This window comes from Athene noctua, chromosome 1 (assembly GCF_965140245.1).
Source record: "Athene noctua chromosome 1, bAthNoc1.hap1.1, whole genome shotgun sequence".
Classification (NCBI taxonomy): domain Eukaryota; kingdom Metazoa; phylum Chordata; class Aves; order Strigiformes; family Strigidae; genus Athene; species Athene noctua.
Window position 1 is genome coordinate 90415308 of NC_134037.1, and position 20348 is coordinate 90435655.

The 20348-nt window shown below is 43.3% G+C and overlaps 1 protein-coding gene across 1 annotated transcript in view; it reads right to left on the bottom strand.

Annotated features, from left to right (window-relative positions):
* Nucleotides 1–4807: 4807 nt before the first annotated feature.
* SRD5A2 (steroid 5 alpha-reductase 2) overlaps nt 4808–20348 on the bottom strand; it is a 30586-nt gene continuing 15045 nt past the window's right edge. The window contains exons 2-5 of the mRNA XM_074925667.1: nt 10105–10268; nt 8096–8197; nt 6648–6798; nt 4808–6082 (exon numbers count right to left, since the gene is read on the bottom strand). Coding sequence (XP_074781768.1) covers nt 6016–6082; nt 6648–6798; nt 8096–8197; nt 10105–10268 — 484 coding nt within the window. The 3' untranslated portion in view covers nt 4808–6015. The remainder of the gene's footprint in view (nt 6083–6647; nt 6799–8095; nt 8198–10104; nt 10269–20348) is intronic.

Here is a 20348-nt window from a genome sequence, read left to right on the forward strand (position 1 = left end):
TGCCAGGATGCACAAGGGTAAGGTTTCACCCTGCTGCACAGAGGGCAGGATTAGTATGTTCAGCGCTGAAATACACATTTTCCTATTTACTACCAGTGTGACAGTTATAAATTCCCAGCAGAGGGAAAAGAGGATTTATATCAAGTGGCTCCATTGATGCAAATGTAGTTCCTCCAGACCAGCTTTTTATTTGGTGTCTTGATGTTTCCCAATATTTTAAAATTGTCTGTAGGCCTGCTGGAGCTTCCCACATCTAGAAACCCACTGTGAACAAAGTTTTCCTGGTTTCCTCTATTTGAATACCTTCCAAGTTAGTAATTGGTGAAAGGACAGGTTTTCTGTTCCTGAGGAGATCTGAAACACAGACTTTCTGGTCAAATGGCAGAAACACTCTTTTGACAGAGGTGGATTTCCATATCATCAGCGAGCTGCTTTCTTGCCAGGGAGATGGGAATCATTTCAGGAGTTTCCATCACAGAAAACAGATTCACTCAGGGCTGGGCGCAGGTATCTGGTCATGCTGGGCAAAGAGGGCTTTGCTCTGGTGTAACATCCTGATCTGTGGCAGTCCCCTATTAGGGAGGATGAGGATGAGGAAGATGAGGATGAGGATGCAGATGGGGAGGAGGATTCAGGTTTACCGGAGAGCTGTGTTCCCCTTCACAGGTGTGATATCCAGTGCCCTGTGGGCACGGGGAGCCCGTGGCCAGCTCCTGAGGGCTGGTGGGCACAGCATGGGGGCACGGGGGACTCGGAGCCGCTCTGCCTCTCACCACTCAGCTGGGCAGGGGAAACCCACTCCACCCAGACATGGGTCAGACACAAGCAAGGCTGCTGCGAACACATTGAAATGAACCTCTCAGCAGCCTCCTCATCTTTTACCACACAGCGTACAAGTGCAACACATCCCCATATAGCGAAGGGCCTTTCCTTGTGGCAGCAACACTGTAGAGTGAAAAAAAATTCAGTCCAAACAGAAATGGTTTGTTTGGTATAGTAGGAAAGTGTAGCTTAATTAATATACAGTATTATGTGTCATCTCACATGGCAAACTTGGGAGAAGTAGGCAAGTAGACTGGAAAGCATCCTGGCGGGTGCCTGTGATGCTGGAGCTGATACGAGAAGTGTTCAAACAGGGTAACTCGGGTTCTAGAAATGACAACACAGGTCAGAGTGCCCAAGCACAGCTGTCTCCCCCCTGGCCATAAGCAATGCATATGCCATTAATGGATAGATGTGGGCTCACCGGGCTGTACTTCTAGCATCCCTGTCTCCTATGTGGGATTCTAGGCTTCCAGCTTGGGTGTTGTGAATCACAGCCTGGAGGAGCTAATGTCACCACTGACTCTGCTTGGGGCGAAGAGGCCTTAGCACCTAGCTGAAAGGCACGGTAGTGGGATTATTCCAAACATTGCATCAATTAAGCTCAGTCTGTTCTCTCTGGAGTATGCAAAGGAACTAATTTAGTGAACTTCTGTGTTGTTTTCTTTTACCTTTTAGACTTACAGTGCTAAAGATAGGTTTATTGGAAAGGCTCTTGTAACTTGTGGTAACATAAACCAGAACCAGACCTGAACATCTTCCTTTACTTTTCTGGATGTTACCATTAGGCACTTCTTGATGCCCACCAATTTTGCTCCCACAGAGATCAAACTTGCTACCTCTGTTTGTAGTGAATAGTGGCATGCTCTTGAGGAGCTGCTCAGTGGCCATCAATGCCTTTACTCACAGAGTATGGTACTACTCATGAGGAACCAGCAGGCCCTGGCCCTGAATTAGTATCAGATGTTTGTTTTTCCTAGATCACACTTTGCATGCAGAGACAGCAGTGTTTGGGTTTGAGAAGAGACATCTCTAGAAAAGCTTGCTCTGAGAATTTAGACTGAGTCAGGAGGACCCCAGAGATGGCAGAAAAGAGGCTATGAGGCTTTCAGGACTATGCTTGGATTTAAATGAGACATTATGGTGATTTGCACTGAAAAGGATTTTGTTAATTTGACAAGTAAATCAAATACAAGCAGGCAATCCCTCTGCTGCCAGCAAATGATCATAAAGTTCAACAGGTGACATGTATTAGCCTTTTTCTGTGATGAAGTATCACAGAAATATCTCCTTGAGATGCATTTCAGTGCATTTGGATATCTTACATGTCTTTAGAATATTTTGCAATATTATAATAACTCCTTTTCCCAAGAATATGCAACAGGCTGTATCTTATTTGTGTTATATCGGTAACTACAGGCCTCAACTGAGTTTGGGAGTGCTTTGCCAAGTACTATGAAAACAAATCCTGGCCTTCAAGACCATTTCCAGAGACAAGCACTAGAAAGGAAAACAATCCCAAAAGTGGTAACTTGCTGAAGTTCATCAGTCAGTCAGTGTCACCATCAAAAGTACAAAACAGATATTCTTGAGCTCAAGCCATTAGAGCATTCTATCTACCTAGGGAGAGTTCCTCAGTAATTTTGGTTCCAAGACACACGACGGTTTGGTAATTCTGAAGAAACATTCAGAGCTTCTGGCCAAGTGTAAGAGGCTTTGTGTTCCAGTAGAGTAATGTGAGCAGGAGTGCAGCTCTCAGATGAGTGCTTTTCCTAAAGACAGTCACTCAGTGGCCCATATTGGGGGCTTTTGCCTTTTGTGTAAATATATTATGTAAAATATGTATTTTAAAACAATAGCTACAAATGTCTTACTTTGCCTGGAGCTGGTCTTCTATTGTCTCGAGTGACCTCTCCTCTGAAGCATGGACCAAAGCCAGGCGAAGGCTGAAGTGCGTGTGGCACATAGAGATGAGAATGAGGGCTGGCAAGTGCCATTGTTCTCCTCTTTGCCTCCCAGTGAACAGCATTTAATTCTGTTTTCAGTTGTCAGAAGAGATTAGATATCTAAATTCTGGTATCAATAAGTGGTCTGTCTGATCACGTAGATTCAGAAAATGTGTTTCACAGGAGAAACTGTCAGATGCATGATTAAACCATTTGTGTATTACCACAGCATTATAGCACGTGTTTACAGAAAGTCAGCTTTTGAAAAAAGCACTCGAACAATACAAAAATAATTAAATTAACGAGAGTCCTGGGAATAAAAGCTTAATTTTCCCAGCAGGCTGCCAGGAGGGATGAAGGCTGGGTTATCAGCTCCATATAAGAGAGGTCTTTCTAGCAGAGCAGCAACACTCAGAGCTGTCCTGAAGGAGGCCTCTCCAAGGGAACAGCACCTAAACATAAATGTTCCTCAAAGATAAATAAAAACTAAAATGTGAATAATCAGAGGAAACCAAACAGAAAAACTGTATTGCAAAAGGGGGAGAAAAGGAAATCATTATTTTAAATGCTTACCAGCGGAGAACACTTCTGTTAGCTTTTGGCAGAACAAAAGCACATTGCAAAGGAAGTCAGAAAAACGCTGCTTTTCAAAACACTTCACAGTCAGCTCTGAAATCATATGTGTATGTAGTCTCCAGAGGCCTGAGCAGAGGGATATGAAAATCTCCACTACATTTTTCTCCCAGAGTCAAGGTGAATATATTTTTCCTTATAAAAATAAGGGAAGATGAAACAAATTTCTTGGCAGCATTGTGCCCCCAGGTGTGCCACCCTGGGCCAGACTGGTGTCCCCACAGGGGCAGAGGGGCAGCCACTGCCTCGTGGAGAAATTCAACATGGGGAGAGCCTACATCTCCTCTCCATCACTACTAAGTGCAATCGTTGCTTATGGAGGGTTTAAAGCACTCACGTTGCTCCTGCTCTCCAAACACATCATGGGGCAGGGCAGAAGAAAGATGTGCTCCTTTACTACCTGCATCCCCTTTCCATGCGCCATGTCCAAGGCCTGTGACAGAGAGGATGGACTTGCTCCTGCAAGGCGCCCGGCACCCTGAGGCACCCTGTACTCAGGGGCACAGGGCTGTGGGGCCCCCCCAGCCTGCAGGCAGGGCAGCTCCCACCTCTGGGCAGTGTCAGTTCTCCCACCCTGATCCCCTTGCGGCAGATATCCAAGCTTGAGACCAATAGTAGCAGTGCACCTGGTGCAAATATTAAGCAAGAGAAAATAAATGCCAGGAATAGTCCTGTTTTGACAGGAGGGGTAGGTAGGAGGGACAGAGAAGTGTGCACAAACCCTGTTTTGATCCAAAGGGTAAGGCACAGCTTGGTCCCTGCTCCTTTCCCAGGCTTGGCAATACATGGAGGACACAGCAGCTATGGGCACTGGTACCCACGGGCTATTTGTTCTCTCACCACTTCTGAGGCTTTGGGGGGAAAAAAGCACAAAGAGGAATCATCAAGGAGGGTCTGCTGAGGCTGGGAGCCCTGGGGAGTACAGCGCTGCTCACACTCAGCATTCATTCCCTGGGGAAGAGGCCATTCTCTCCCACCAGCATCCTTGTCGCCTCCAGCCTTCCTGTCCTTGACTTCACATCCAGCAACCCCCTTCCCAGTGTGTTTCCACAGGGAGGATTTAAATAAGGAAACAAAAGCAAAAGACGATTGTGGTGCTGATGTGAAATTCATGGCCCATGCAATGACAATTCTGCTGGTGCCTTATTTCATCCTTCCTTTACCTTTGCCTACACATGGGAAAGGGTCCAGCTCTCCTGTGCTCTGTACAGGCACTAATGCAATGGGACCCTGCCTCGGCTGGCTGCTCTGCCCTGCTCTACAGTAATGAAGACAATTAATGTGCAAATAAGGGAGAGTTTACCCAGAAGGAGGAAGCCAGCATGCGCAGGACTTGGTAAGCAACATCACAGAGACATGTTTCTGCAAACAGTAAGTTATAGGCTAGCACAGCTCTGGTTTACATAAATTTTATTGTGTTTTGGAGAAAATCGTGTACAGTCAATCAGCTTACTCCAGCAACAGGTAGTATGTTTAGTATGTGCAGTCTGGTCTTTCCAGCTACTTGGCATAATTCTTAGCAGGACTTTATGGGCTAAGGTGTAACTAAAACTATCCACATCCATGGGGACGTCTCTTCCCATTGAGGTTAATGACATTTTTTTTTTAAATTCCTGACTATATTCTGAAATTAAGAAGAGATATCCTGTGTTTTTGTGACAATTCAGTAATATCTCTGTATCATTTCCTAATATGAGTATCTGAAAATGTTCTCTGTAGACAAAATGTACTGCCAGTGTTGGAGAATATTTTCTTCCACACAGAGCTTTTTATTTGTTTTAACTTTTGTCATACATCACCATCTCAAGACTTTATGAATAACAACTGAGTGTTTTTGAGTGGACAAATTTTTATTCTGAAAAGAGCTCTGGATTTGCAAGAGAAGAAAAATCCTAATGGAGCTACAATTGTTTTGACAAAGTACATTCAAAAAAAACCCTGATGCCTGAATATTAATCATCTGACAGTGAGGAGAGTATTGCTTAATGAAGGAACACAGACATCGTGCTTGAGTGCCAGCTTCAGATACTTCCATCTCTGAGTACTTTGCATCTCCTCTGTGCCATGGCATAGTGCTCCCAGCCTTGTGCTGGCACAAATATCCTCTTGTTGCATTATGGTTCTGGGAGCTAAGCTGGATTTTAGATGAAAAATAATGGGCTGAGTTATTTTTATGTCAAAGGAGACCCTTACTCCTGTTTAAAGCACGGCAAGACCCAGGGCAGTGCCAGCAGAGTGAGGGCATCCGTGCTATGGCATGGAGGCAGGAAGAAGCAGCTGCAGAAGTGCTATAAATTGGAATGGTTGCTGAAGACTTTCTCTGAAGTCATGGGCTTACTTTCTACTTTTCTGCATCAGTTTTTAGCCAATGCTTTTTCTCTGATGTCAGTGCAGTTATATATCCATTTTCTATAGGTAGAACTCCACTGACAAGCCCTTTGCCCACAACTACCTGCAATTTCCCCTGAAATTAAAAACAAGAACTTCAGTTCCAAATTACCTTCTTGTCTGTTACAACCCCAGGTTATCAATTGTACAATTAGTCAGACCTAACGTTAAAACTAGGAATTGAAAAAAGCCCTGTAAAAGCAGAACAGAGTCCATATTTCAATCATTAAAAAACAAAAGGAATCAAGGCTTTCCTTGATTTTGGATAGTCCGTAAATGTCTTGAGATAGTACCTGAAAAAAAATAAGCAAGAGAGTGAACCTGCATACATACAACAGAACCGCACAATTTCAATACAGCACAGCTGAGGAACCTGAAAACTCCTCCAAACTGCCTTGCTTTGTAACCTTTGTGTGTTACTCTGCAAAAGAGCATTCTGGAACTATTTACACCAGGTTATTTAATTATGTGAAAGCTGATAATACTGTTAAGGTTCTAACAGACCTAAAGTAGAAACTTTAGGAATTCAGAGCAGGGGACTGTATCTACTCCAAAGGACTGCAGAGGTTGCAAGAGAACCTTAGGAAAGGTTCACATTTAAAGAGACTTTAACACGGTGGAAGCAGTGATGTAACTCATGTTGGACTAAATGACTATCAGGCCCACTTCACTGAACATGGGCTCCAGCCGATTGCCTTACTTTCACCCAGTCACAAATAAGCGGATACACTTCTTGTACATAGTATTAAATTTCAATTTTGTCTCGAATCCTGGCCCTGCTCCTCGGCCCCTCCCCGGCATTTTGCAAACTGCACTCCAAGAGCAAGCAGCAGCATACAGCAGCAAACGGTTTGATACCTGTGATGGTGATAAGCACGTGGCCCGATGCAGCAGAGCGTAAAAAAGGCAAAGGCAAAGGCTGGTAGGGACCAGGTTGCTATGGCAAAACCAAACCATTCCACAATTTCTCCAAAGTAGTTGGCTCCAGAAACATAGGTGAACAGTCCCCCTGTATCAACAGACAAAATATGTAATTTTTACAGTCATCTCATGCATATGGAAAGTTCTTTCCCATAAAGTCAGCAGCAGAATATTCTACCTTTCTTATGCAGAGCCCATAACAGCAACCTAAACCTGCTGCCCTGAAGCCAAGGGAGCCCTGCCAAAGGAGGATCTTGTACAAGACTTGTACAAGTACAGGAATCAAAGGTGATTCTAACCCAGAGGTTTCCAGCACTTTCACAATAATTTATTTTCATTTGGAAAAGTACTTAAGAAAGTCCATTATTAGATTTAAATTAAGATTGTTAACATTAGTCAATTCTCTTTAGGCCTTAAAAATATTTTGCAATTCCACGACCCTTGGGGAATGCAAAATCTGGATCTCAGTTTTGCATCTTAGCTAATCACAGCATCTGCAAGAGGCAGTTAAGTACTGGAGGTGTGAAACTCTGGGGGAGAGATATTACCACCTGTAACAAGGCAGCGGAAGGAGTCAACACCAAAACCAGGGAATTCCCAGATCCCCATCTCAAATGCTCTACAGAACTAGACATTTCCTGCTTCACCACTCTAGCCCACAGCTACTCTTCCTCACCAAGCCCCACCTTGAAGAGGACAGAAAGGAAATTCTGCACCTTGCATCCTTGGTGTTATTTTTTCCCCTAAAGTTTACACTTTGAATCTCCCTTTTGCACTGTAAGAAGTCCACTACTTCTTCCTGGCCATGGAGAAGAATATTTCCTTCTTTGCAGATGCCTTTCACAAGGCTAAAATCTTCTTCCTATGTCCCACTCCAATCTTCTCTAAATTGTCCAGCTCCCTTCCTAAAACCTCTCCTCAGCGCTCCTGTTTTCCAGATACTCTTGTTGCTTCTTGTGGACTGTCTGCAGCCAGCTCACGCTAGTCCCTGCAGCTCAGAGGGGCACCCAAAGAGAGTACCTGTGCGATGGCCTCAAATTGCGCCAGGAAAGGTTTAGACTGGATATAAGGAAGCATTTCTTTCCAGAAGGGGTTGTTAGGTGTTGGAATGGGCTGCCCAGGGAGGTGGTGGAGTCCCCATCCCTGGAGGTGTTTAAGAGTTGGGTCGACATAGCGCTGAGGGATATGGTGTAGTTGGGAACTGTCAGTGTTAGGTTAATGGTTGGACTGGATGATCTTCCAAGTCTTTTCCAACCTAGATGATTCTGTGATTCTGTGATACTGACATCTCTGCTATTATTGTTGCTTTGCTGAGAATTCCATCAGAAAACATTATCTATCCTCCTGCCCTACTTTCTCCAAGGAGGTGAGGGATAAGAATATACCTTGAGGAATCTTGTAAGTAACTTCCCCAGGTTTTCTCAGCTGGCGCAGCAGGAGATCACTGTGAATGTTGATTCCCATTCCCAGCAGAAATAAGAGGAGGCCTAAGAAACAAACAAGAAATGGATTAGAAAAACAGCTCTGCCTAGTTATCCCTACTCAAGCACATATGTGAGGTTTATCTTTGCAGCCAGGCAGATAGGAGACCTAATGTGAGGTGGGTGGATTCTTTTTCAAGTCAAAAGATGCGCTGCTACTGAGAAGGCTACCGAATAGGAGAAGTATAGGTGACTGGTGACAAATAACCCTCTGTGTCAGCCATGGAATCACAGTCCTCTGGGATCAGCTGCACTGGATAGTTTCGGTGTGGAGAGCAACTCTGGACAAAATGATAAGTATCCTGAGCATGCTGTTTTGTTGGTGAGACCAAAGCACTTTCAGCTGGTGTGAGAAAAAGCTGAACTTCCCAGCTGGCCACAGTCACCATTTGTTAAACATCAAGGAGGGGGACAAAGTACCCAACTGACACTGCTGGCTAATGGCGGCCAGCCACAGCTGTGAATGTTACTGCAGAGTAACCACTGAGCTGTAGGCAAGTACTATTGCTCTCATTTTACTGCTGGGGAAAGAGGAGCACAGAGAACACAGACTTATCCAGCACATCACTGGAGCTGGGAAGGGAATCTACATCTCAGCACAGCTCAGCCCGCTGCCAGCAAGGCTGCTTGGACAGAGCTATGGGCATGCACATGGAGCAGTTACTCGCTGAAGGATGCTGACAGCTTCTGGCCAGAATGATTCATTGACCATACTCCATTGAAAAAACAGAGGCATTTGATTGAGGAACTCTGTAGGTTACATGTCCTACATTTCATGCCACATTAGACACTGAGAAAACCACCTCTGACAGTGACTGGGAAGCAAGGAAAGAAATAGGGGTGATGTGTGCTACGAAGTTTAGAAAAAAGGCTACGTGCTGATAAAACCTCAATACTTCCAGTTGCAACAGAAAGTTAGTAAGAGTCTGTAGAGGAAGAATATACTGTTTGTGTTTTATTTAATATTTCAAGAACTGCTAATGCTGATTTCCTTTTTTTTATTAAATATGTATTTTATTTATCATGCAAATTATGTGACGTAGTGTTTTCTTTGTTGGGTAGGGGAGCTCTTACTAAACAATGTCCAGAATTTTTAATATGTGATGCTGTCTGAAAAGACTGAACTTGCATCAACAGTCTGAAACAGGGTACAAAAAGTACCTTGGTTACTTTGTACTTGTCATATCCAAAACATTTCTGCAGACCTCCATGTTAATCTGCATTTCTATGTGTGCCTTTAAAAAACATCCTCTGTGCAGCACCAAATGTGTAATGCTACTCTTGCTCAGTTACTCTCCCAGGTGTTTTACAGGGTGAAATTCAGCTAGACTATTAAGTTACATAATAAAAAGGAACCATCTTAACATACAACCAGATCGTGCATGATCCCTAATCTTGCCATGTGCCTTACACGAGAGAAAACAGCCCTTTGTCTCTAAAGCCTCAGTTATGCTGGAGTTTTGCCCCTCTTTTCTCTTTCAGTTGAAATAGCTGTATCAAGTGCAAAGCTCCCTGCCAGGGGAGAGAAAGCCACAGTTTGCACCGGTGCACGGCCTCTGCTGGGTGGACACTTCTGGCTGGGCAAAGGCACATCCTCGTTCAGCCGAGGCCTGAGATTGCATCTCCACAGCCTGTAGCAGTGGGAGGCTCTAGAGTGGTGTCAGTAAAACAAAGCTGGTGATTTGCGACTAACACATAACATCATACACCTTCAAAGGTGTCTGCCAAGCAAAAAAAAAAAAAAAAAGTCACTGCTTTGTTTTATTTGTTTTATCCGGGCCAACAGGCAAGTTTTGTGCTGATTTCCATCACAACTGATTTGACTTACATGTTCAGTGAAGATTAGGACATAATTCAAAATGCTTATAAATTGCTTGGAGATTAGATCTTGGGAATCCTGCAGCTGTAATTACCTGATGTAAATCTGATGTCGGTGCACCAATCATTTGGATATTCAGCGCAGTAAATCAGGTAGTACCCCTGAAGGAAGCCATTATAGATACAGAATAACATGCCAAAGAAAAGCAATTGCAGTGGGAAAGGTCTGCCTCTAGTGAAGAAGGGGTAAATAAATGTCCTGAGGTAGATAAGAAAACAAAGTCAGCACATTACTCATGATAACATTGTATTTGCAATATCTCTGCTGCAGGAAAAAAAAACTTTAACAAAACACAAAATATAAAAAAGATCAATAGAGATTAGAAAAAATGGAAAACACTGTAACTAAATAAGATCAGCAGGTAATGAGAACAAGAAATAGTGCAGATACCCACATTTTTCTAGTCCTTCAGGACCGAACACAAGGTGGAAAGCTAGAAATCTCATCCAGAGTCACTGCTGTCTTTGAAATGTCTCTCTGCCTTCCTTGTCCCCTGTTGGTAAAATGAGGAACTTGTGCCCACAAACAGCATTTTTAAGACTTGGCTGCCTGTTGCTGTAATGCTGTAGAGGGCTGAGCAAAGGATGCTCTGGAGGCATATGGACATGCTGATGTTCAAATCAAAGTATTGCAGGGCAGTACCAATTGCAATACTGATTCTCCAAACAAGCCTACAGGCACCATGGAGGAGCTTTGTTATGGAGAAGACATTTTTGATCCCACTACAAGAACCAGTCCCTGAAGGCTTTAGCCCATGGTGGCAGATGTGGGTGCGTATGCCGGGTTGCGAACTTTCTGCGTCACTGACAATGTAAAAATATCATCAGCATTTGAGTTAGAAGATTAACGATGTCTAAGGCTATATTGCAGCTGCAAATTGAAGTTGCTAAGATGGATTCAACATTAGGCAGATTGGTTAACTCATTTGATAAACTTTCTGAACAAATTCTGAATCTAACTAAAGTTCTGCAAGCTTTAAGCTTAGAGCCCATGCTTGAGAAGATAGTCAGTGGCCCTGACACTATGAAAATTGAAGTTGAATCTCCTAAAGCCACAGTGACTTCAGTTGGAGGAAAGATTGATCTTCTTCACTCAAGATCTGCTATTTCAAATCTATCAGCGCAGATGCCACAGCCTGCAATTCCGACTGCACCTCCAGCAATATATCCAACCAAAGATCTTAATCATATAATCTCAATTTCAGGATTAATATTTGATTTAAAACAAAAACAAAAAACAAAACAAAAAAAAAAGAGGCTAAATAAGGCATTATATGTCATGAACTTTTTAAACATTCCTCCTGTCTCACAGGTGCGACCAATATTGTGTCACTTCTTGTCACAGTACCAGATCAACAAGAAATCCGGAGCAAGGCTCAAGTGTTAGCAAAAAACCTAGAAAGTGGTAATTGGGAAGGTCCATATCCTTTAATAACCTGGGGAAGAAGTTATGCTTGTGTCTTCACAGGTCACGGTCTCCAGTGGTTACCGGCAAGGTGTGTGCAGCCATACCTGAGGCGTGAGAGGCAGCCAGCACTCAGGATCCAGCTGTGGGTGCTGTGGATGCCCCTGTGCTGACTGTTTGTAGTCTCTGACTGATAATTTAAGCAGAATGTCTGGGTAATGTTTGCTACTGCAATGGGACAAAATACACTACAGTTGCTAACTCTTAAAAGAGAAAATGCTAACAGTAATTGCAACTCCTTAATGAAATATATAGGCTTACTAGTCACTAGTGAAAGAGGTAGTTCAGATGAAATGTAGTTATTAATAAGGATGAAATGCTGTAAAAATGTGTGTATTCAACTTTCTTTGCTTAGCAATATTAAGAATGAGGAACTCAAAGTGTTTTACCTTATTAGAAACTCCCTTGGTTTTCCCCCTTGAGTGCTGGCCAGGCTCTGGGTGGAACCAACAGGAGGATGAAATCAGATGTTTCCGCTCAAAGAAAATTGCTAATTATTTTGGCCTGTTGATTTAGAGGCTGGACCTGCTTGCAGTGACTTTGGATGCCTTACCTATGGATGGACGCATCGCGTAGGATTTCCGATTTGCAAGGAAGGGTACTCTGAATTCTCACTGCACCCAGGGTTCTCCAGCAATTGCAGATCTAAGTGTTAGTGCTTTATTAAGTTTGTGCTGTACGATCTTTCTAATCACTCTCAATTTATATTTAGGCAGTATTAGTAATTGCAAGACAATATGCATAGCCAGATTATTGGAATGCTGATTTCTTGTTCTGTTGAGATGTTGTCTGTCTTGTGTGGTAAATAGCCTGGAGACCTTAATAAAAAGAAAAGGGGGAATTGTGGGTGCGTATGCCAGGTAGTGAACTTTCTGCATTACTGACAATGTAAAAGTATCATCAGCATTCAGGTTAGAAGATTAACAACGTCTAAATTAATGACGCACTTGGGTTAGAAGACTAACGGCGTCTACGACGGCTAAAAGCAAAAGAATTTGTGCTTGTTAGGGAAGAAACAGATAAGAAAGGATTCTTTAAAATAACAAAGCAGAAACTTATCTATCAGCTGCGCGCGGTTAGTAGTATTTGTTGAAAGTGCTGAGAGGAACTATTATTTGAAATGAGCGTGTGCAAGAGCAACACACGGATTTGCTGTTATTTTTAGAATGTACAAGAATATATTAGGACTTGTTTTTCTGATAAACTTTGGAGCTTGACTGTTAACCATATTGGTGTGTGTCTTGTCTCACAGCCTCGTCCTGCAAAAAGGGTTTCTTGCTACAGGCAGATGAAGTTGAAAGCAGTGCTGAGACTCCTCTGGCTCTTTCATGCCCTGCAGTACATAGCCTGAGATGTAATCCCATCCCCCAGCCTCTCCCACTCCACTCAAAGACCTCCGCTCATCTCCAACATGCAGCAGCTCTGTCCTGCTCTGCTTGGACACTTCAACTCAGAAGCAGAGCAATGTTGTTGGCTGCTTGGGAGAGCCGCTTTGCCTCCAGTTCCTACCTCTCCTTCAGGCTTTCTAGCTTTTTTTTAAAAGTAAGAAGAGCTAAAAAACTAAGTTTAATATGCTAAACACAAGGTTTCCATGCAGCTCCAGCACCTAGGGCTTCCTTAGACAAAAGCTGTGCTAGCTCTAGCATTAACATGCATTAAGAGCAAATAATCTGTACTTGTATAGTTTTATTTTTCACATATCTTTGGTTCAGGTGGGTGTATCCCTCTTGACAATCCGTATCATTTCTGGGAGAGTGAAATGGAGAAGTTATATTCCTATTTGTTAGGTGTTTTCTTACCTGGCCAATTAAGTTCTGTACATGGTAAAATCTACCCTCTTAATTTCTTTCTGTTGCCCTCTTGGGCTTTGGATGGTGCTCATCATACCAGTATATAAGCACTGGTGATAAATAATTCACAGCCCAGGTTGCCAATATCAACTTAAGCAAGCTGAGGCATAAAATGTCATAACATTATAAATCTAGATTAAATAGTACTGAGTGTATCTGAAAGTGAGTAAGCAGAGTACAGGCAACAACATGTTAATGTATTCACTGCTTTCCAAAGCAAGGCAAGCCAGATTTCTAGCAATTGAGACAGTTGTGATGCAGAAGTTCTAAATATTTCTATACTTAAACCTAAGAGGTGTCAAAAATATTTTTCAGACAGTGGTATCACATTTGTCAGATTTATTACAGTATGGAAAGGAATGGTCTTTGGAGTAATGTTACCAATAATTACTAGTTTTGCCCTTGGGGAATGGACTGCTGGAGTTACGTGTAGGCAAGACCAGATTTAGCAATCTGACCTGCCTGTTGAAGTAATATGGACAAATTGGACTTTAACAGCTATGAGAAAAAGTGAGAAACTTGCAAATGGAAACTGAGAAAAAGCAAATTGTATAGAAGAGAGAATGATAACAAACTACACAAAGTGAATTCAAGGGGCAAATTTATACAGCAGATGGGAGTGGGACTTGCAGTGCTTTATCTTTTGTCAAAACCAGTTATGTTTGAGAGTCTCTCCATTTTTACAGCTGATACAAACAGAAGTTTCTAGCATGAGCTGGCATTTCTCAGCTCCCAGCAAAGTCGATTGTTGCCGTGGTACTTCCTGATGCTGCTGTTGCAGGGTAAAGGTTATAGGCCCTTGAAAGGTGACTTGTCCTGCAGGGCAAAAATGAGCCATAGGCCTACCTATCTACCAGGGGTGCACTGGATGCAGGACAGAAGGAACCAGCTTGCAAAGTATAAGTACAATTGCAGGGGAGTCAGAAGGCATCAGCTTTTTTCTGTTGTTGAAAGAGTGAAATTCTGGCATTGCTGAAACCCCGTCTCATAGAAGTTTTGAAAATTCAAGCCAGGAATTCATCCAAGAATCATTGTTGCAGAACAATTTCTCCAAGGAAATCCACTTGAATCTGTGAATCCGGAGGCCAGGTTCAGTTCTCTGTATCTGAACAATGCCTTAAGTCTTTGTTTTAATACAGTACTTGTCAGTTTATACTACCTAGCTACTTGAGGGTGCACAAACTATTCCTGATGGATTTTGAAAAAACAACTGAAATATAGTGGGGACATTTAACAGGTTTAAATATTCCATGGAGGAGTCTGCATCTTTGCTGGAATTATTTTGCAGTGTGGAAATCAAAGAGGAACCAAAGGCCACCATTTTAGAGTAACAGAACAAAACCTGGCCTTTTGGATTTAGACCAATGACAAATTTGACCTTTTTCTTTCACTGCAATATTGATGACTAATCCTTTATTCCTTACTAGCTTTACTGGCCAAAGGCACTGCATCTGACTAAACCATTGCCAACAACTTCTTTTAAATGAGTGATTAATAAATTATTCATTTTCTTGTCCATCATTTATTTTCCAGAAGAACAGGCTTTGAAGAGAAAATCTTTTGACATGGCATCAAATTTCATCTTAAAGGTGAAGCTCCTTGAAAACTCCAGAGACCATCACCCAAACTAGGGGCAATTATAGGTTTGCTCTTCTTTCCACAGAAGGTGGAAATCTTTTCACAAATGTTACCACAATCCAGTAAGAGTGGGCTCTCAGTCCTCCACCAACAGCTTGTTAATTGGAGGTCTTTATGCTGTTGCTGTGCCTTTTTCTCTCCAGGGCCCAGACACAGTAGTTCAGACAGTAGCAGCTAATGTTTTCCAGTCTGGAAACCTGAGGTGTTTCCAGTGCTCATGAGGTGTTTTACACCTGGAGCAACTGGGCCAAGAGCTTGGGGCTGGCAGCTGGGGATGGGGGGTATCGGGCTGCCTCCCACCCGTGCACCTCATCACCCTGTGGGACACCAGCCTATGGCTGAATCTGCCCATCCAGCCCTCTGCCACCAGGCCCTCTCCTGGGTCTAACTGGGATGAACTAAAGACCCGGAATCAGAGATACTGCAGAGGTGGGCAGGGCTGATGTGATGCTTTTCCCCTTGAAGGAGGGTGCTGGCCACAAGCAAGCTTGTCCTACCCATGCTGGGGCACTCTCTGAATGCCCTGGCCCATCCCATGACCCTGGCCAGCCTCCAGAAGAGTCTTTTGGACTTCTGAATAGGGCTGCTCTGAGTCCCTGCAGGGATTTTTTGGCTCCTCTTGGAGGTTGGGGACAGCCAGGGCTTGCCCTGCATCCCTGGTGAGAATGAACCAGTGTGCTCAGTGGTTCCTGAGAACTGTTTCCACGTGGTCTGGGCTCCACACACTCCGGTTCCTTGCTTGTCCCACTCAGATGTACAAAAGGTGAGGAGGGCTGGTGGTCCAAGTGAGGCCAGGCAGCCAGGCCCCCGCAAGAGCGATGCCATCAGGGCCCTCTCAGTTCACATGTAAGCCGAGCTGACTCCACGGTCAGCTGGGGATGTGCATTGGAAGACACTTCACCGAGCAGTGGGTATGGCCACAGTCATTCCAGCGGCCATGCAGTGGGTGAGCCATGCCCCTCCGGCAGGGGAACAACACCCTGCCACATCGACAGCACATGTCACAGCCACTTCTCTTGCACACTGAAACCCCCTTGCTGAGGTGCTGTCTGCACTTCTCACTGCTTTATTGGCACCTTCTCAACTAAAGGCCTCACTAAGTCAGAGGACGGTGACACCCTCCTCAGCTCCTTCCCCCTCTGTCCCCAGCCTCACTGGCTGTCCAGGGCACCCAGAGAGGGAAGGCTGATGGGAGCCATCCTGGTGGGTGCAGGCCTGATTTCCTCTCCCTCTTCTGCCTCTGCCTGGTTGCTCCTTGGATGCTTTCAGGAAGGGACGGGTACTGTGGTGGGCACTCAGCTCCCATCTCACCCTTGGTGCTCTGTTTTTAGTTTTGACTCTCACCCAGTCCCTTTTCTTGTCACTGTTTGGGACTATTATTATTTCCTCCATCATTATTCAGCCTCTCTCTAGACTCTGCTACAGCTCCCTTCTTAGGGGGATGCTTTTGGTTTTCTTAGTTTGTACAAATATCTGTAACACAGGTGTTAAGCAAAAATATGTGATTTGTGTTACACTAACTACAGACCAGTCAGACCTGAAAGGAATTCCCTGGTATGAAACAGTGGAGTTCCCTTTGATCTGTCTGGTGAACAGGCTGAAAAGATTGGTGTCCAAACCTGGGGCAATTACACCAGTCTTACACAGTTTTATTTGCACCAACAATTAACAGCACAGGAGTCTTTGCCATAGCTTGTCACTGGAATCACATTGCTGAGCAGCTGCTGGCATCTTTGGCATACCTGACCACTTGGATGAAGAAGGCTCAAGATGTTTACAAACATAATGGAATTCTTCTACTCGGGGGTATTTGTGATGTCCTTTGCAAAACCTCTAATTATTCTGGACTTAAAGATGTCATGTGACATGTCCCAAAGACATCTGCTGCTGAAGATTCTGTGCTAAAATCTGCACATACCTTCTCTTTTTGAGTGCAGTCCTGTAGGTTATTTGGGGATTGCACTCAGGTAATTTTTAACTTTTGCTATTTTGAAGTTGTGTTACACAGACTTCCATTGAATACTTACAGGAGAAGACTGTCAAGTCTATTATCTATGAATAGTCAACACCAGGGCACAACCTGGCATCTAATTTTCCTGTGCCCAATTCAAAATTTTTCAGTTATCCCAGATTGGGTTTAAACAAATGTAACAGTTAAAATGCCAGTTTCAAGCAGCCGGCAATCTTGCTATCAGTTCAAAGGGTAAGTAAAACAAAATGCCCCAAAATACTTTCAAAAGTGAAACCAAGCATTTTAACTCTCCCTCATCACGATGTCTACAGATGCCCTGATGTCACAAACTGGGGTAGAGCTTCCTCACCCCTTATATTCCACTCCTCAAACATCCCGCCCTGAGATGATTTGCCTTTTCCTGCTTATTTGTATGGACTGTAGTAGCCCTAAAAGGTCAGCAAGCCAAGAATATTTAAACAAGGAGAGCAAGTAAGTTATGAGCAACCACTTGTACTGCACAGGGTGGACTGTGTCCCTTTTGCTAAGAAGGTGTGCACAGTGAGACATGCTCTGGCACAGCCTCAAGAACAAAATTTGGGCTACCACCCAGGTCACACACACACCAGCAATGCCAGCAGGCAGGAGTGCTGGACTGGCTGTTAAGCCTCTGGCAATACCCACTGCAGGTACAGGACAGATGGCAGATCTCTTGACTGCAGTGTTGCAGGTGTATCTCATCTCCTGATGTAAGGAAGGCTGTGAATTTAGAAGCTGGGCTTTCTTCTGGAGCTGCTGTCTAGCTGCAGCTGCCTGCGGAGCCCACCGGTGCAGAGGGTGCGCAGTGGCTGTGCGTGCCACTGGGTGACGGCCAGCTGCAGGGCATGTCTTCCTTCCCCGGGGCAGGGGGCTGCTCCATGCCCAATTTCTGCATCACTGGGACTGTGTGAAGCCATCAGATAACTGTAATCACTTGCTGGTCAAAGGCCCAGTTTGAAAATTCATCTTAAATCATTGTCTAGTGACTGTGATGGGAGCAAGACAACTCCCTTTTTATTTTAATCACACAGATTTACAGATCTAGCTATGACTTTCCAAACCACATACAAAACATCCTACTTGCATGTTCCTCCAAAGACCTTTGGACAAACTTGTGATGACTACAATTTAAGGAACAAGATACATATATTACTGAAAAGCTGTACAAGTTCAGCTATATAAAACAACAGTAAACCTGTCATGTCAGATTAATTTCTGAGTATTCTGTCTAAAACAATGTGCTCAGTCTAAAATCCTTGGACTGTCTGTGGCTCACTCATTAAATTCATCCAACCTGAAGCCTGTTCATAGGGACACTCTTTCTTTGTGGTCTCTTAGTAGCAGGTTCAGAGTTGGATGGACTTCTGGCAGGAACAGACTCATCTTTCGTGGGCAAGAGATGCAGGCACACATCTGATCAAGGGATGGGGAAGGACTGAGGAAACCCTAAGACACATAGCACCACACTTGGGTTTGGGCAGTTCTTGAGATGAAGGGCAATGCAGAGTAGATAGTCTGGGCAGCACTGATTTAAGGCAAAGACAGCAGAAATGCAGAAAGATTCAGTGGCAAAATAGGAAGAGGTGTGGAAGAGACTGCCATACTGAACTATTGGGGCTGCTGAATTCGGACTGGAGATTAACATACAATATTGGAAGATAACTTTTTTGAGAGAGCTGAATAGCTGTGACCAAGAGCTTTCATGATACTGAAAGGAAGTAAGTTTGAATGCAATGAAAAGAAATTTCTGTTAAATGTAATATAAAACTAACACTGAAGTAAAGAGCTTGGTAGGACCGGGAGAAGAAGGGGGATAACCACAAGTTACAGACACAGGCAGGTCCTTTAAAAAAGAGAGGAAAAAGTAAGGTTTGGAATGCATACTCATTTTCATATTTCAGAGGATAAACTGTATTCCATTTAAGAGAGGCAGAAGGTGGCAGCTGCCCCAGGCAACTGACCACCATTTCCCGCACTTTCATTTGAATCATCCAATATTGGCTTCTGCCAAGACAGAGTGCTGACTGTGAAGGACCTCTGCTCTAATCGAGTATGATAACTTCAGGGTTTCGTAATGTCTCACGACTCATCTAACATTACACACAAACTGAACGAGTTAAAAATTATAAACTCCCTAGAATAGATAAGATTAACACCAGCATTTATGAGCAAAGCTGCAGTATCCCAAGAAGGCTGACACCATGGATGACAGCACTTGCAAAAGCCAACTTCATCAAAGACTTGACAGTCAAAGGAAATCAGCAACTGCACTTGACTTCTGGCCACACAGTTAAATACAGACTTCAGGCTGAATCCTTGGTGTCGGGTCAGAAAAACTCAGTTGCTTATAACTGCATTTGAATAAAGTGGGATTATAGGAAAAATATACAAATATTTGCAAAAGCATGTGGTTTTGGTGTGGATGGCTAAAAATAAAACTCTGCTTCTACATTACTGTCAATCATAGCTGAAAAAAACCAGATGCATTTGACCTTGATACATTTAAGGAATCTGAGCAATGTAATGCTCAGTTCCAACACTATAAACACCTAAAATCAGTCATTCTGACTATCTAGCACTAGTCAGTAGTGCCTCATTGATTGCTACAAATTTTAGGCATGCTATACAGTTAGCAAAGTAAGAAGGACAAATACAGTTTACAGATGAAACTGAGTACTCTTCACATTGCATACAGGAATTATTAGATGTGCTACACTTAATAAAGTACGAGTCATTGAAAAAATGAAGGGAAATGGAAGGGACAGGACCTAAGAATGGGTATTTGGTTTTAATTAGTAAAGAAGAACTGTGTGTAGGCTCAACTCCAAGGCAAAAATTTTTGCTCTTCTAAATTCACTGCAACAGCAGGCAGATTTCAAAAGTGTTTTGCAAGGTTTTTTTATAAATTACTTCCTTACTCCTCTTCTTCTTCTTCCATCATTTCTGAAACTGTCACTGGAAAAATCTGGTATTTCCTAGTGGTTACCAGCATCCAGTTAGAACCAATAAAGAAGAATTCTTCCTTGTCACTTGTAAAAAAAGGCACTGAATTGTGAAAAGCATTGATCTTTTCTACTGGCTTTAGCAGGTATAGGAACAAAACCCTATACCTCAATTATTATGCATTTTCTAAAGGGAAACTAAGAACAGATTTGTTGGGTTTGATGCATTAACAAGATGCATCAGCAAGTCACAATCCATCAGCAAGTTACACTCGGTATACATTTATATTAGTATATTTGTTTCTCAAATGTTTCCATCTTGGTGAACAAACACCAAATAGGTTTTAAATACCCTTAACTATTAAATATTTTATTTATATTTGTTATTAGCTAA